The 16,839-nt window shown below is 39.0% G+C and overlaps 1 protein-coding gene across 1 annotated transcript; it reads left to right on the plus strand.

Annotated features, from left to right (window-relative positions):
- The first annotated feature begins 1,249 nt into the window (after positions 1-1,249).
- LOC149281093 (protein kinase C delta type-like) lies at positions 1,250-13,999 on the plus strand. The gene is made up of 17 exons (XM_089499735.1): positions 1,250-1,367; positions 1,848-2,047; positions 2,252-2,312; positions 3,982-4,141; positions 4,317-4,348; positions 6,814-6,899; positions 8,134-8,263; positions 8,609-8,709; positions 9,130-9,223; positions 9,348-9,478; positions 9,560-9,733; positions 10,787-10,878; positions 11,045-11,107; positions 11,924-12,062; positions 12,956-13,144; positions 13,366-13,494; positions 13,841-13,999. The coding sequence occupies exons 1-17, from the start codon at positions 1,253-1,255 to the stop codon at positions 13,997-13,999; spliced, it is 2,055 nt and encodes a 684-aa protein (XP_089355861.1). The 5' UTR covers positions 1,250-1,252.
- The last annotated feature ends 2,840 nt before the right edge of the window (positions 14,000-16,839 follow it).

Consider the following 16,839-nt stretch of genomic DNA (forward strand, 5'->3'; position numbering starts at 1 on the left):
CAATTCAGTTCGTCATTAATCTTTAGAACGTCTACTGAAATGACTTATCCCAGCAGGTATCTGGCCTTCTCTTCCTGTTTGAAAGCTTGTCTAACAGCTTTGGAAATCTTTGTAACATGCTTGTCAATGTCTTCTTCACCACCAAGGCTATTCTTAAGAACGAATATATTTTCCCAAACTACAAGACACAACACAGTACATCCTTATAATCTCGCCACGTTGCTCTAGTGGTAAGGACTGCTCGTTAGGATCATTGGGTCTCCCTGGGGTTCTATCTGACTCTGCCAAAGGTCTCTTGGGAAAGGAATTCAAAAGGTTCTGCCATTATAATCAGCAGCTGGGCATAGGCTTAAACTGGTTACGTGTATAGATCAGTGCCAGGAGTTGTGTTGGGGTTATTGAATAATAAATTAATTAAATAATGGAGCGAGGGGTGAGATAAATTTAGAGAATAAATATAGTATACATAAAATCAAATTTACAATCTCTTAAAATATTGCTATCCACAGCAGTTTATTCTGATACCATAACGCGTTTCACCAGAAAGCTTCATCAGAGGGTAGACGATGGATAATCTAGAACAACCTTCTTTGCTTAAGATGTTGTATTCCCCTGGTGGAAGGAAGTAGTCGGATCTGTATTTTGGTTTTTTGTTCTTGTTTTTTATATTATACAGAAGAATGATTGTTTCTGTTGCTCCAAGGAAGTAGTCTGGTAGTAAATAGATCAGATTGTTTCTTGAAGATCCAAAGTATTTCAGGGATAGCTCCAAAATTATGTGTGTCAGGACTAGGTGGTAAGCTTAAGGGGGACTTCCTCCATACACTTTGTCATTGTTGGTATCAATTTTGACGGTGTGTTTTGTTTCAGATGGACCCAGTAGACATTATATGCAGGCATAGAAGTTGCCGATGTAGGCCATCTTGAAATATTTGTGTTAAATTCTGTTTAAAATAAATAAATAAAAACACGTTGAGCTGATGCTTTATGGTTGCTGAATGACCCTTATGAGAGGTTTGTTGCCTATGTAATGTGATACGAGGGCATCCAAGTGGCCAGATAGTTTCAACCTGCGCATTTCGCTGCTGCTAGCAACAATCAGACATTCTATATAATGCTGGAGGGTATCCAGCCAACGCGTGAAATATCACTGTTTAAAGCATAGTACCAAAAAGTAAAAGTATTTTACCATTTTTACCGTAAGCAAGTAACTCATGTTAACCATTTATGATTCTCTATTACAGGCTGCACGATGGCTCCGTTCCTGCGTATCTCTTTTATCGCCTATGAACTTGGCCCTGTACCAAATCAGTCCGAGATATTGCAGCCCTTTTGTGCGGTGAAGGTGAAGGAGTCGCTCACCACGGGTATGAAATTCCTTTAATTTACGAAATGGTTAATTTTGGTCCTGTCACCGTAGAGGTGCGGATAACACTCGTCTCTTACATGTAGCTAGGAAGGTTGAAGAAGCCGGGGTGTGTAGTAGTTGCCCTCGGAAAGGTTTCCTAACCATTTAGGTCTCTGCTGTGTGGCAGGGCTGTGATGCATCGCCACGCTGCTGGCAGATCTTCCCTAATAAAGAAATCTCAAGGTACCCAGAGAGCTCTAGCGCATCACTGGAGCAGGGGGGCGATACACCTTGGCATTGGCCCATAAGAATAGAACCCACTTGATTTCGCCAAGTTTCTGAAAGTTATTAAAGTTATATAACCTCATCAATGAACGCCTAAAAACCCTGCATTTGTATATATATGATTAATGGAGTGCACGTGCATATAAATAAAAATAAAAAAATTTATATATATATATATATATATCATTGTGGATGTTAATGGATCTCCCCACAGAGAGAGGGAAAACTTTAGTGCAGAAGAAGCCCACCATGTATCCAGACTGGAAGTCCGCATTTGACGCTCATATCCATGAGGGTCGGGTGATACAGATAGTGTTGATGAAGGCACCTGAGGACCCCCTGTCTGAGGCCACTGTGGGGGTCTCCGTTCTGGCTGAACAATGCAAGAAGGGGAATGGCAAATCCGAGTTCTGGGTAAGATGATACATTTAGTACATTTTAAGACTTTGAGTTAACACTTCTTTCCTTTTTTATATTTTACAACAAATGAGTTGGTAAAAAAAAGTAAAAGGAAAAAAAAAAAAGAAATTACTTAATAAATGGCATTGTATTCTGTGACTTCTATTCTGCGGTTTGTACTTGGGTTTTGATTTTACTCATTTTGATTTGTCTGTGTAGCTTGATCTGCAGCCTCAGGCCAAAGTACTGGTGTCGGTGCAGTACTTCTTGGAAGACTCAGGTATGTCCTCTCTGGCTTCCTTGTGAACATGCGCAAATGTGAGGCGTGTGATTGCTTTGTGGTGTTTTCTGGAAGCCTCTCTTGCTCTGAGATGTACACAGACTGTTCTCTTGCTGAAGTTCACACCTTGCTGTTGCCTGGACTCGGGTGTGAAAATGTGAGCGGCCAGAGAAGCTGCTGGCACACCACTGGAAATTAACACTTTAGCTGCTGAATGGGACATTGCTGTGAAAATGTGTCATTTTCTTCATTTTTTTTGTGTTTGTACTTAATCTGATGCAATATTTTCATTGAAAAGGCATGTAGAAGAGCGTATTGTTTTTTTTGTTTGTTTTGCTACCTACTGTGTATTTGTATTTATCAATGGATCATAAAACACCCTTTATATTATTGACTATGCATAATGAAGGGCCAATCACGGCTAAATTTCTCCAATGGGAAATACTGAAATCGATTTGAATGTCATCCTCAAGGAGTTTTATAAAGTGTAGAAGATAAATTGTTTCATCCCCATGCAGCCAACATGCAAATTCACATTATAGTGCTGCTGTAAATGTACGAGGGGTGATTGATATATTGTGACCAACAACATATAATCCGGTTATTTCCTCATGGGGAGGCAGGAGTTATGACCCATTATTTTATTCATCGTTAATCCTCTTTTATTGCTCTGAACGCCAAAAGAAACAGACCAGGCCAGCTGGTATACAGTTGATTCATACCTGTCTTTTTTTCCTATTTCCTGCTCTTCTTCATAACCATTACAAATGCCATCCCTGCATTATTATTATTACGTATACATTTAAGCTTTGGAGGCAGAAAGGAAAGTCATTTATCGGACATTTATTAATTTTATCCACAGTACTATTAACAACAATATTATACTACAGTATTCTCAAACTTTCCTCCCACAGTTTTCTTCTTACACATCCAGGTTGGAAGACAGTTCAGTGTTAGTGTGTGTGTCTGTGTGTGTGCGCCCTGTATAATAAATATATAACACCCTTATTAATCTATAACACACTTTCAACCTTCTCAACTGCCCTCCCTTCCTCTTAGTGCCTCTCTTCTCTCCTCCCTCAAACACATCAGTGAGTTTCACATGTAGGCAGAGCAGATCTTTGCTCCGTACGTTGTGTTTATGAAGAGCGCGGTTCCGGAGTCGCTGTGCTTGGACGTCTCTGTATCATGCAGAGCTCTTTGTCTGCACGCTGGAGGGGTTAGTGCTCTGGATCTGGTCACGCTTGTGTGCAGTTTGTTGAGACATGTATGTATGATGGCGCGTATTTCTGTTGTGTGAATGCATATTGTCCACTTGTGTGTGTTTTGGGGGTGTTCTTGTGTTTTTTTGAATTTGTGATTACTTTGTGTTGTTGAATTTTGTGCGACAGCCTCGCTATTATGTGTGGTTGTGTATGAAATGCGGCATAATAAAAGTAATGCTTGTTTACAGACAGGTAATGAGATGTTGCAACGTTGAGTATTGCTTAGAGTCTTGCGGTGGGCTGGTTTTATTCTGTTACGTAGGACAAAACAAGGACTTTTTGTCGTTGCTGCATTAGACTGCCATCCTTTTGAGACACACAGTTTATTTCTCCTTTTCATCAGGTATAAACCAATCCATTTTATTGATCTCATCTTTTTATCTTTATCTTTTTTTTACCTCTAGATTGTAAGCAGTCAGTCCGAGATGACGAGGGCCTCGTGACAATAAACAGAAGAAGAGGAGCCATCAAACAGGCCAAAATACACTACGTCAAGAACCATGAGTTTATCGCCATATTTTTTAATCAGCCAACCTTCTGCTCTGTCTGCAAGGACTTTGTATGGTGAGAAGATTTTTTGGATGATATGGGCTCAGTATACATTAATAACCCTTGCACTTTATATGAATGTATAAATTGTGAAAACTTAAAGCTAATTAATTACCGGTATACGGCAGCATTTTTCATAATCCTGGTCGTAGGGTCCAGTTTAACTGACCTCTTACATTTTGCTTCGCAGGGGCTTGAACAAGCAGGGCTACAAATGTAGACGTGAGTATATTTGTGTTTCTAACCTGCATGTAGTATTTGATTGCTGGGGAGATAGTTCAGAATTCAGTGACATTAGTCACATTAGGTTATTTTGGTACAGAAGGGTGAATAGAAAATAAACAAAACTGCACACCAAATATATAGTTTAACTATATACATTTTTGTATTCAAGTATCCAAAAAATATGATTTTAGTAAGTTAATGAGAACCAGCCCTAGTATATAAACAATCTATCAATATGTCAAAAAAATACGTATCAAAAGGATGTCATAGTGTCCATATGTATGTAACGATTAGTTATCGCATCTTCTCCTTTAAAGATAATGTTTGTAGGAAAAATAAAAAAAAATCATCAATCCACTGAAGAATTTAAAAAATTGATCTGACTGATTTGTCATTTATTCACAATCAATGATGATCAAGGTGATAAATTAATTCCTTTCTCTAAATAGTAAAAAAAAAAAAAAAGCTGAATTAGTCCAGTCAATCAAGGATCATTAATTTAATCTAGAGTAATTCATTGAGAAGTCTTCAAATATTAAAATCAAAAATCTATGCATAGTCCATTGATCTAATTAATCGGAAAGATAGAAACATGATTGTTAGATATGCGATTCCTCCTGCTTGATTCATCCCAATAGTAACGGTACACAAAATCCGCTGGATTCCAAACGCCACAGAGATTAAACGCAATGGAAAGATCTCGCCAATCGCAGCATATGTTGATATTTGAAGCGGGGAGTCCTGCTGAAAATATTTAATCTTTAATATTTAAATATTAATTTAATATATGCTCGAATATTGTTTCAATGCCAGAATAGACACCGGGCCAACATATTATGTAGTTGGTGAGATCTTTCCATTGCATTAACCCCTGTGGCGTTTTGAATCTTTACAGCGTGAAAGAATCAGCTGACTCTATGTACTGCTTAACACTGGGATGATTCAAGCTCGAGGCATCATATATCTAACAGTTATTTTTATACTTTTGTTTTCTCTTGATTAATTGCATCAATGAATTATACTTATTTTTATTGATATTGTTAATGGATTTTTGAAGACTTCCCAATGAACTGCTGTAGATTAAATTAGTCATCCTTGACTATTTCAACTAATTATATTTTTTTACTATTGAGAGAATGGAATTCATTGATCACCTTGATCATCCTTGATTGTGAATATATGACAAATCAGTCAAATTGCTGACTTTTCATTTTTCTACAAGCATTACCTTTAGAGAAGATGAGATGACTAATAGATACATTACATATGGACAGTTTGACATAATTTTGATAACTTTCGTATATTTTCATGTGATCCCATTTAGATTTTTGTCCTTTTTTTCTTTCTTTTGCAATTGTTGGATTGATCATATACAAGTATATTGGGGTTGTTCCTCACTAACTTATTAAAACAATATTTTTGTTGATACTTGAATCAAATGTAATATATTTAAACTACATTTGATGTAAGCATTTCCTTCCTTCCAAGCATTCTGTAGAATTGTAAAATATCCTATTTTGGTGACCATTTAGATCGGTCCGTCATCAAACAGATTTTGTCTATTAACGGATGTAGCTATACAGTATGTCTGTATCTGTCACTTGATAAAATAAGCAGTGTATACGTGTCAGAAACGTGCGTAATCTGCGTGTAGTTCTCCTGTTTTGTTAACTTGTGGGTTATTGTGTATTGGATCCAGCAGCCTTTATAAGAGTGAGAAAGGAAAGAACTTTAGGATGGAAAATTGATCAGATCTTTGTTTGCTACAAGTCAATATTTCCTTGTGTACAATAGTCCCTTACTTTGAAACTGTCCAAAATAATTAGTTATTGACACAAACAATTTCAAAAACATTACTGAAAGAGCTTTCTCCTTTTGTAGTGTTAATGTTCTTTTGACAAACCTTTTGGAGTAGTCTTGGGGAGAAATAAAACCACATCTTAGATCTAGTATCTGATTTGCTCTACAAGTAAAAGCCTTCACATGGTTATGTTTCCTACATGTGCATCTGAAAAATATCACTTGTGGTTTCTTAGTCTGCCCAGCTTCTGTATCTTCAGTTCTTCCCTCTCCTATTATTTCTTTAAAGTTCCACTCTCTATGCTCTTGTATCTGGCTGTCTCCATACGAGCACCATGTTTCTTTACCGTTTATTTCATTGTCCAGGACACATTTGGCATTCTACAAACGTAATGTTTACTGTTCGAAACCCGTAAAGGGAGCATAGAAAGAATCCGGTCGTTATTCAAAAGGTCTTTAAAATGTTAGTCACCCCCTGGTGGCTAAACATGAAATTAAAGTACAACACACATGATCACTTCAGTTAGTAGTCCAAACTGTTTAGACCAGGGTAGCTCAGATGGGGGCATTTCATCACTTGTTAGTACTTGTCTTATTAAAACATCTTGTGAGGCTGTAACCCGCTGTTTACTTGGATCCATACTCCTTTTTATTGTCTCTAGAATGCAATGCCGCGATACACAAGAAATGCATCGACAAGATCATTGGCAGGTGTACAGGCACCGCTACAAACAGCCGGGACACCATGGTAAGTTTCCCTCTCCCTGTAACTAATGCCTTCTGAGTATTGGCTGGAACACCAGTTTGCTTTCCTTATAGATCTTAATTTGTGGACAGGGCAGGTAATTCGGTTTGAAACAAAGCTGTAACTGTGTGTAATGAAAAGAATCCTGAATCCATTCTAGAATAGGTGATACTCAATCACAACTTAAATGGTGTTCTTTCAGGGCTGTTTTCTAAAACAACAATTAGCAGGTGACACATTTTTGGGTCAATACTCAGGGAACGTATTGGTTTAGCTTCCCCGCTTGGTCACTGATGTCTCACTCAAGACTGCTGCGTGCGAAGTTCAGCAAAGGAATCTCTAGCCGGATTACTTGAAAAGGCTCTGTTGTATTTCAACTGTGCCCCTTTCAGATTTTTCCTAAAAGGATCAGGGTTGACGGATATGACCAAAAAAATCAGTCCTTAGGCTTTTCTCCACTCCAGTGCAGTAAAAATAAACCAGGTCAATCCTGAACCCAGCACCTCGGCATGCATCCCAGTGTCTGTGCCAACGAAGGCATTGGGGGGGCATGTTCAAATTGTTAATTCTTCTTATTTCAAAAGACAGTGTACATCAAATCCACGTTCACACAAGATGAGTACAAAGTTTCCCTGTACTTGTAACAAAACAAAAATGACACAATATGGGTACAAAAGTTACTCTGTACATGTTTGTGATATTATGTGAATAAATATCCTAAAATTCAATCAGCCTCCACGTCCCCAAAACCCCCGTCTTTACCAGCTTTACACAGTAATCCACCCGAGAGGGCAGTATACAGCTCGGTCGCACACCGCGTCCCCACGCTCCTGCGTCCCCACGCTCCTGCGTCAATCTTCATATCTGACTGTCAAATAATTTCAACTCTTGTAAGGCAATTCTCTAATCAAGCAGTTTCCATGCTGTAAAAGGGACGCCTAACAAATATACGGAGCTAGTTTTTTGTTTGTTTGTTTTTACAATACTTGGGTGTCGGAACGCGGTGTTCTGTTTTCCTGAATCCAATGGGAATAGGGAGATGGGGAAAAGTCAGTTTCTGGATGCATGGTCATATGTGTACCCTTTCTTTGTACATTTTAGGAATATATCTGTTTTCTAAACCAACTTTAAAGATTTCTGTGATGTAATCATGCACTGTAGGTCATAGAAATTAGTTTTACCTTCTAATTTTTCATTTTGTTGAAATAGATAATGTATCGCTTTTCTTCCTTTGTAGTTCCAGAAGGAACGCTTTAACATCGATATGCCTCACAGATTCAAAGTTTATAATTACAAGAGCCCCACCTTTTGCGATCATTGTGGTAGCTTGTTGTGGGGCCTGGTGAAGCAAGGGTTAAAATGTGATGGTAAGTTTACACAGAACTCTTTCTTTGTGACCAAGCTGACTAGTCTGGCTAATGGTTCATGTTTTTGATCCAAACTCTATCAAACACAATGACTAAGTTAGAAGAAAATGTACACGTAGGTACCTTTAGGTAAAATATGCTCTGATTCCTAGTAACTAAATGTAGCTGGCAGTAATAATCTTTCGCTGAACTAGTTCATTGTTCCACCATGATCCTCCTGAAATTCTAGACGTTATTCTAGCATCAAATATGTACTTTTAGCAAATATAGGTTGATTTTCAACCTATTTTTGTTTCATAGTCTGCATAATAGGTAATTGTGTGGTTTTGGTTTTTTTTTCTGTAGAGTGTGGCATGAACGTTCATCACAGGTGTCAGAAAAAAGTTGCCAACTTATGCGGCATCAATCAGAAGCTTCTAGCGGAGGCGCTGAATCAAGTCAGCATGGTAAGAAGATGGGGGGGGTGTAGGAGGCAAAGGGGGTGGGAAAGAGTTAAAGCTACTCAATGGAATGAACAGACCAGGCCATCCACTAAATCAACAGATACTCAAGTAAGCTGGGTTTCTACTTGGTTCACGGTAAACAAAACAGTCTTGACCATGTAACATAGTAACATAGTAACATAGTTCATAAGGTTGAAAAAAGACCAAAGTCCATCAAGTTCAACCTATATACATATTGTGTCCCTATGTGTGAGATGACAATTCAGCCAAGTTCACCTAACCGAATACCCATGTTGATAACTTCCTTATTTTGGCGGTGTAAACTTGCAGTGTATTTGGGGGTAGGCTGGATGGAGGCTGAAAAGTTTGTTTTTATGTCTGTGCCCGTAAGGAAATGCTAATGTTATTGTGTCTTTGCTGTAGAAATCAAGCAGAAAATCTGATTCAGGCTTGGAGAACTGTGCTATATACCAAGGTGTGCTTCCAAAGCCAGGAGCGACTGGAGCCGATGCTATTGGTAAGCACGGGATTTCCATGAATGTAGTTTGCCAAAAGATGTTACGTGTATGCGAATGCGTTTGGAATCTGTACTTTGGTCTATTGCGTACTGGCAACTGAAATGAAGTTCTGTTTCCCCCCAGATCATCAGTACGGTAAGTTGTGGGAGGGGAGCACCCCTCAGCCTTCGATGCGTGTTTCCAGCCTGAGCAACCGTTTAACTGTAGACAAGTTTACATTCCATAAAGTCCTCGGAAAAGGCAGCTTTGGCAAGGTAATCCATGAACCTGACGAATGTGCTTTGTGTAATATAAACAGCACACAACATACACTAACTTTACTTCCACCAACGTAGGTGCTTCTGGCTGAACTCAAAGGCAAGAATGAGTTCTTTGCAGTGAAGGTGTTGAAGAAGGATGTGGTCCTGATTGATGATGATATAGAATGCACTATGGTGGAGAAACGTGTGCTGGCGTTGGCCTGGGAGAACCCTTTCCTCACCCATACCTACTGCACGTTCCAGACTAAGGTACATCATTGTCTCTAGCCGGTCTTAACAATTCTTATATTGAACAGCGGAACTAATTCAAGAGACACACTAAAAAAACAGGTCTAATGGTGCAAGCTTGAGTCTAGCTTTTACCGATATAAAATAATATTAAGTCTTATGTTCTTGACCAAGTGGTCTGATATAGAAGAGAAATGTCCATATGTGTGATCTTTAAGCAACCATATTAACAAAAGTGCACTCGGTTCACTGAAGAGTACAGTATAACATGACTCAAAACACTGAAAGAGCACATCGGCAATAACACTTGGCAAGGTGTGGCAAACCATATCAACAAAGGGCCAGTATAAAATAAGTCCACGTCTGCTATGACAACTTCAGGTTGGGTCTGAAATTTAGTATAACTAATGTAACCCAGCACAATATATACAGGAATACTGACATCAAAGGTCCTCTGCTGGCAATAATTTATTTTTTCAGCTTATAATGATGAAGACACTTCACGTCACATACACGTTGTGCTTAAAAGTTTGAATACCCTGGCAGAAATTGGGAAATGTGGGCATTGATTTTGAAAATATGACTGATCATGCTAATCTCTTATTTAAGGCTAGTGATCATATGAAGCCATTTATTAGTTGTCTGGCTACTTTTGAAATCATAATGATAATGGATATCGCCCAAATGGCCCTAATCAAAAGTTTACATACCTTTGAATGTTTGGCCTTGTTACCAACACACAAGGTGATACACACAGGTTAAAATGACAATTAAAGGTACATTTCCCACACCCGTGGCTGTTTAAATTGCAATTAGTGTCTGTGTATAAATAGTCAATGAGTTTGTTAGCTCTCACGTGGATGCACTGAGCAGGCTAGATACTGAGCGATGGGCAGCAGGAAAGAATTGCCAAAAGACCTGCGTAACAAGGTAATGGAACTTTATAAAGGTGGAAAAGGATATATGAGGCACAGTGTAGATGTGAATCCGTGTGAGGAGTGATGATTCTGATGAGTTACGCAGCCTTTCTGTGTATCTCTGAAGGTCATGTATTTACCTTCCTATTTTCCTCAGGAACATCTCTTTTTTGTTATGGAGTTTCTAAACGGTGGAGACTTGATGTTTCACATACAAGACAAGGGCCGCTTTGATCTCTACAGAGCCACGTGAGTTTGTTGACCATAGCATGATAAAATTATAACTGATAATTCTACAAGTTAAAAACCATGAAAGATCAGACGCCTGCGTATAGACTATCTCAGTGACTCAGTGACTCAGTGACTAGTCTTTCATGTAAATGTGATCATTTTTTCGCCTTTCTTTCATTTTTAGGTTCTATGCAGCTGAAATAGTCTGTGGGTTACAGTTCCTTCACACCAAGGGTATAATCTACAGGTGCGTGACAGAACCTCTCCTCCAAATCTAATTTACTGGGTGCATTTTCACATTTCTGTTCTAGTCTTGTTCCAATGACTTTAAGGGTGATTTGTTTTCTTGCTCTAAAATAAATGATTTTGTTGTGTGCTTTTTCTAGCTCTTGTTGCTATAATTCAGGAGATTACCAGTAAGGTGGAAAATCTTTGTTCTAATGATACACATTTTTAGGAGTTCCTTGAAAGCAGGGCCGGCCTTAGGGGTGTGCGACTGCACAGGGCGCCATGGTAGCGGGGCGCCTGCCCGGGACTTAACTTAAAACATCGGGGTTTTTTTGTTTGTTTTAACTTTATTTAACATTATTCATGTTAAATAAACTTTAAAAAAAACCAAAAAAAACCCCGATGCTTTAATCTAAGTCCCGGCAGGGGCGCCGAGCGGTTGCTCGTGAAGTTCTCGGCAACCGCTCGGCGCCCCTCACTCTCCGTAACTCCGTCGCGGTGCCGGCATCTACTGTAGAGTGCCGGACTATTCCGACGCTCAACATGAAATGCCGGCACCGCGGCAGAGCGAGAAGACGGATGCCTCCCGCTCTTACCGCAGGACTCCGGCAACAAGGTAAGTGGGGGGGGGGGGTAGTTTGAAGGGGCAGTGAGGGGGGGGCGCCAGAGGAGTAGTCCGCACAGGGCGCCACAACACCTAAGGCCGGCTCTGCTTGAAAGTCTTGTTTCCACAAAAATGGACAGTTGTTCCTGGCACGAAATATGTTCGTGGAAGTGTATGGTTGATGGTTATGATAGAGAAATACAGTAGTCTCTCGTTTCCATTATGTTGCAGAGATCTGAAATTGGACAATGTGATGTTGGACAGAGAAGGTCATATCAAGATTGCAGACTTTGGCATGTGCAAAGAAAATGTATTTGGAGACAGTAAGGCCAGCACTTTTTGTGGGACCCCGGACTATATTGCACCAGAGGTGAGAACCCTCTTGATTTTCTGTAAGCATTAATGACCTTGCTGCTAGTGCGGGACATCATTTTTATTAGCTATATTACAAAAGGTCTTAATGGTAAAGTGATACATGATAGTCTTTCCTAGTGGAACAAGCCAAATGGCGAGTGATTTTAAGTAAATCAGAATGATGGTCGAAAGACTGGCAGCTGTAGTTTAATGTTGTTAAATGTAAAATAATGCACTTGGGGTGTAACAATCCAGAGGCAGAATATAGTTCAATGAAGTGGAAACTAAGGGATTTTATATATATATATATATATATATATATATATATATAATTTATTATCTTAAAGAAGAGTGACAAACATTTAAATACTTAAAGGGATTTAACAAGTACAGAAGGGAAGATTATTTCAGGGGTTAGATGTTAAAACAAGAGGCAATAGTCTCTTGGAGGGTTTAGCTGTAATGTAGGTTTTACTAACGGAGGCGGAAGAGGCCAATACGGTGAGTGAATTTAAACATGCATTGGATGAACACAAAGCTATCCTGAATCTAAGAAGAGACCAAGGACTAATTTCTGGTGTTTTAGAAACAAAAAATGTCAGAGAATAGACAAGAATAAGTGAGGCTACAGGTAATTCCCTCCCATTTATCCCCCACTTTGGGGTGCAAATGAAAATGTTTTCCTCCAGCTTTACAGTGGCTCCCGTTACCCCATCTAGCTAAAGAGATGTTTCCTCCACACCCATATATAAGTTGCTTGGTGAATTATTTTATCTGTCTAGCTGCGCTTGAGGCTGTGTTCCCTGTCGTGTTATGTGGTTATGATGACATTAAGATAAGGTTTGACATCAGTTGTTAGAAGCAAAGTTCCCGAGTAATAATCCACTCGTCTCTTCTACTCAAACCTAGATCTTGCAAGGGCTGAAGTACACGTTCTCTGTAGACTGGTGGTCCTTTGGAGTTCTGCTGTATGAGATGTTGATTGGACAGTCCCCCTTCCATGGGGATGATGAGGATGAGCTCTTTGAGTCTATTCGCGTGGACACACCTCACTTTCCACGTTGGATCACAAAGGAATCAAAAGACATCCTGGAAAAGGTACATGAAATGTAAATGCTGTAGAATAATACAACATACCCCTCTAGTGTCTACATATGGTTATACTTCCCACCTGCCCGAGTCCCACGATGAGGATTTTAATTGTAAACGTTCCGTTCATCACAATTTCAGTGGAATATGCCTGTACCAATCAATGCCACCTCTTTAAATTAATTTTTGACATGTTGAATATTATTTAATCTTTTTGCTTTTCTTTCCAGTTTTTTGAAAGGGACCCTCAAAAGAGATTAGGGGTAACTGGAAATATCAAATTACACCCATTTTTCAAGACGATCAATTGGACTGCACTGGAAAAGAAGGAGCTGGAACCTCCCTTCAAGCCTAAAGTGGTATGTTCTGGCCTCATGTCATTAACAGAGGTGGAATGCGTCAGTGTTCCATTTGAAGGGGCTGTACATGTATTTACAGATCGCTATTTACGATCGTCTCGGTTCAACCTTCATAATGCTGGGTTAATACGGAGAGGAGATATTTTGGTATCCCTACACGGTATTATTAATTGAAAAAACCCTTACTGATGCTCAAAATAAACAGCCAAATTAATTTTTCAGCATAGAGCTTACAAACATCTACCATTTAAATACCAGGGTGATTGCAATGGGTTTGAAATACGGTGAAGTTCACCATTAAGAGTCCTGTATATCAAAGTAATGCTGGTTTCCTCCGTTTGCACAGAAATCTCCAGGCGACTATACAAACTTTGACCGCGAGTTTCTGAGCGAAAAGCCACGATTATCCTACTGTGACAAGAACCTCATAGATTCTATAGACCAGTCTGCATTTCATGGCTTCTCCTTTATTAACCCCAACATGGACCGGCTTCTGGAAAAATAAAGGTTTTCGCCCTCCTTTTACCTCCAAGCTGGGAACATCGATACACACCAGATGGAGGACCGACCTGTGTTCTGAATTGCCTCATTGCGGTCACAGGTTCCTTTATCATGTAACAATTTCACTCCCAGTAATACCAGTGATCGCTAGGCTGGCTGCAAGTGGTGCCTGTTTTTAGAACTTTAACCTTTTGAGTGCCAAAAGGGTGTGAACACTGCTTTGTGTACTGCATTGCTCTCATGCTCAAAAGGTTAACACTCCCTTATAAAATAATCCGCTGTAGTGATACCCCTCACTGGTTACTTGAATGTAGTTTATTTGTCAAAGAACACCATTATAAATATATATAGATATAGAATATATAGAATTTGCTGTATATATCGCTAAAGAGAATTAACAGCTAGGGGAGGGTGGGGGAAGAATTGACTATGATATATTTTTTACAGTCCACTCCGACATTGTTCTTAAAAATAAATGTTTTCCCAAATGCCAATTAGACTCTTTGTTTTGTTTGGTTTTCTTACATGTTGCAAATGCATCAGAACTGAGCACAATGTATCGGAAGACTGTTCTCTATGCTGCTGCAAAGAATTGAAGTCATAACAAATATTGGCCTCCATAGTCCCTTGTGCTAAAGCGTGTTCCAGTTTTCCACGAGTTTTATTAGAAATTGTGCACTGCAGTTATGATATATCCATAACACGTATACCTCCACATCTCCCAGCTTCTGCAAACGTCTTCTTTCTGTCCACAAACTTGAGCAATCAAATGTTCTGAAAAGTGAACTGCTACAGATGTGGATTCAACCTCTTAAGTGGTGGTTTTTTTTTTTTGGCTCATCCTTTTAACCCATACAGGACTACAGGTTTTTCATACCTGATGATTTTTTGCCCCTTTTTTTAATGTTGTAAATCATAGTTCAAAATACCAACAAAGTAAATATTTTTGTACGGCAGACAAGGCAGGGTATTGCACTAGGAGCAATCAAACACTTGTTATGTAGCCATTTAACTGCCTAATTTAGGCAGAGCAATAAACTCCTGCACTTTTTTACCACCAATGAACGCTTTGGATTTTTGTGCATATGATGTGAAAATTCAGTGTAAGCAAAATTGTTCAGATGTATCTTCAGGAAATACCCCACTTGCGTAGTTGGATTCACAGCAGTCACATGACCCTAACGGCCACTGGCTGATCCTCGCGTTACTGCTTCAGTTACGATGCATCACCTGTCGTGAGAACTGGCCCGTTTGGCCGCTGCATTTTCTTTATGTACCAGTGCTTTATAAGGGGCACCTTGGCACACCTTTTATAGAGGCGCCAGTAAATCTATAGAGGTGTGAGTGTGTTAATGACGTGCGTATACATTGGTATATATTAGAATTATATGAAGTCTCTTCACAACACAATGGCAGAATCGGTGTCTCCATTAGTGTCTCTCCTTTGTAAACTGTGTGTTCTCTCTAAAAATTCTGGAAGATATTTAACAGAATGGAGCCTTAGTAGTGCCCTTAGGCTCTATAGTGGCATATTAAATGTTCCAATAACATACGGACCAACACATCTGTTCTTAGTACACAGCACAATATTTTGTATGACTCTGCAACAACGGCTTATGTTTTTTTTCTTCTCTGATATACCATTTCTACTAAGCATGGCTTTGGGCTTTTTGCTGGATTTGTGGAACTGAAATGCTGTTTTAACTCGGTCTGTACCAAAAGTGAGATGCATGCCATGCCTGTTGTAAATGAATCAATCACAGTAGGCGCTATCAATCACGCCAATGCCTACTGTGCAATTACTAGTGGTGGAATAGCAGGGTAATGGTGAACGATGCATATTGTATTAATACAAAACTGTTCTGGTTGGTTAAAAAAAATCATGCATATAATGAATTATATGGGTCTTCTGTGTATGGCCTTTTAATAAAACAAATGTGTGATGTGAATTAAATGCTTTTTATTTAGTTAGTAATTGAGCTACTGCTGGTGGACATACAAGGACTAAACTAAACTATATACACACAAACACATGGGGGGGGGGGGACTTTGGGGACTTTAACAGTGCTGCCCCAGGGCCCCCACCTGATCTTGATCCTCCTGTCTGGTAGCAAAGTCTATAGATACTCACCCAAGCTGCTGCACGCTATGGCCAAACGACCCCAAAAAGACAGCAACAAAAAACAAAAAGGCAACTATAGATAGATTGTTCTTTACTTTTGCATTCAGGTTATAAAGCAGCATTGAAATTGCACAAGCAAGAAACAGTTTATGCATGAAGACATTCCCAGAGAATAACCATCTTTACAGCTTCTGGACCACCCCATTGGACTACTGCCAAATCACCACCAATACAGAGATGGTATTAAGGCTAATATAAAAGAGCCAATTACATGTTGCCCAGAATTAGAACTATTATAATATGCCTAATAGGCATTTGAGGTCTAAAATGTTTAATATATATATATTATTTTTTTAAACTAGTTTTCAGGTTAGAAGAGAGAATTTCCTTTCAATTTTGATTAATTTAGATATCTCACTCCAGTATTGGGCCATCATCTATTATGTCTTTATTGGTAATTATACCAAAGCTTAAATATATCTTAAAGCTATAACTATAACAGACATTTAAAGTGAAAAATTCATTGGCAGTTCCTTACATCTAGTGATTTGTTTAGTTTCTATTTAAAAGGTTTATATTTAACTTCTCCCGCCTTGGTGTTAACCTGGAGGAGATGGACCTGTACATATTGCACATTTGTAACTAAACCCAATGCCCTCAGTAATCAGCAGCTGTTTAAGAATTAAAAAAAAATAGGAGAAAATTACAAAACACTTGCTGTT

Source organism: Sceloporus occidentalis, unplaced genomic scaffold (genome assembly GCF_023333645.1).
Source record: "Sceloporus occidentalis isolate IW3139 unplaced genomic scaffold, rSceOcc1.0.p SCAF_139, whole genome shotgun sequence".
Classification (NCBI taxonomy): domain Eukaryota; kingdom Metazoa; phylum Chordata; class Lepidosauria; order Squamata; family Phrynosomatidae; genus Sceloporus; species Sceloporus occidentalis.

Excerpts from the sequence above, each read along its gene's own strand:
- LOC149281093 (XM_089499735.1), top strand. The coding sequence starts at position 1,253 with ATGGCTCCGTTCCTGCGTATCTCTTTTATCGCCTATGAACTTGGCCCT. Across the intron at positions 6,900-8,133 it reads CAAACAGCCGGGACACCATG|TTCCAGAAGGAACGCTTTAA; the intron begins GTAAGTTTCCCT and ends CTTCCTTTGTAG. Across the intron at positions 9,479-9,559 it reads GAAAAGGCAGCTTTGGCAAG|GTGCTTCTGGCTGAACTCAA; the intron begins GTAATCCATGAA and ends CCACCAACGTAG.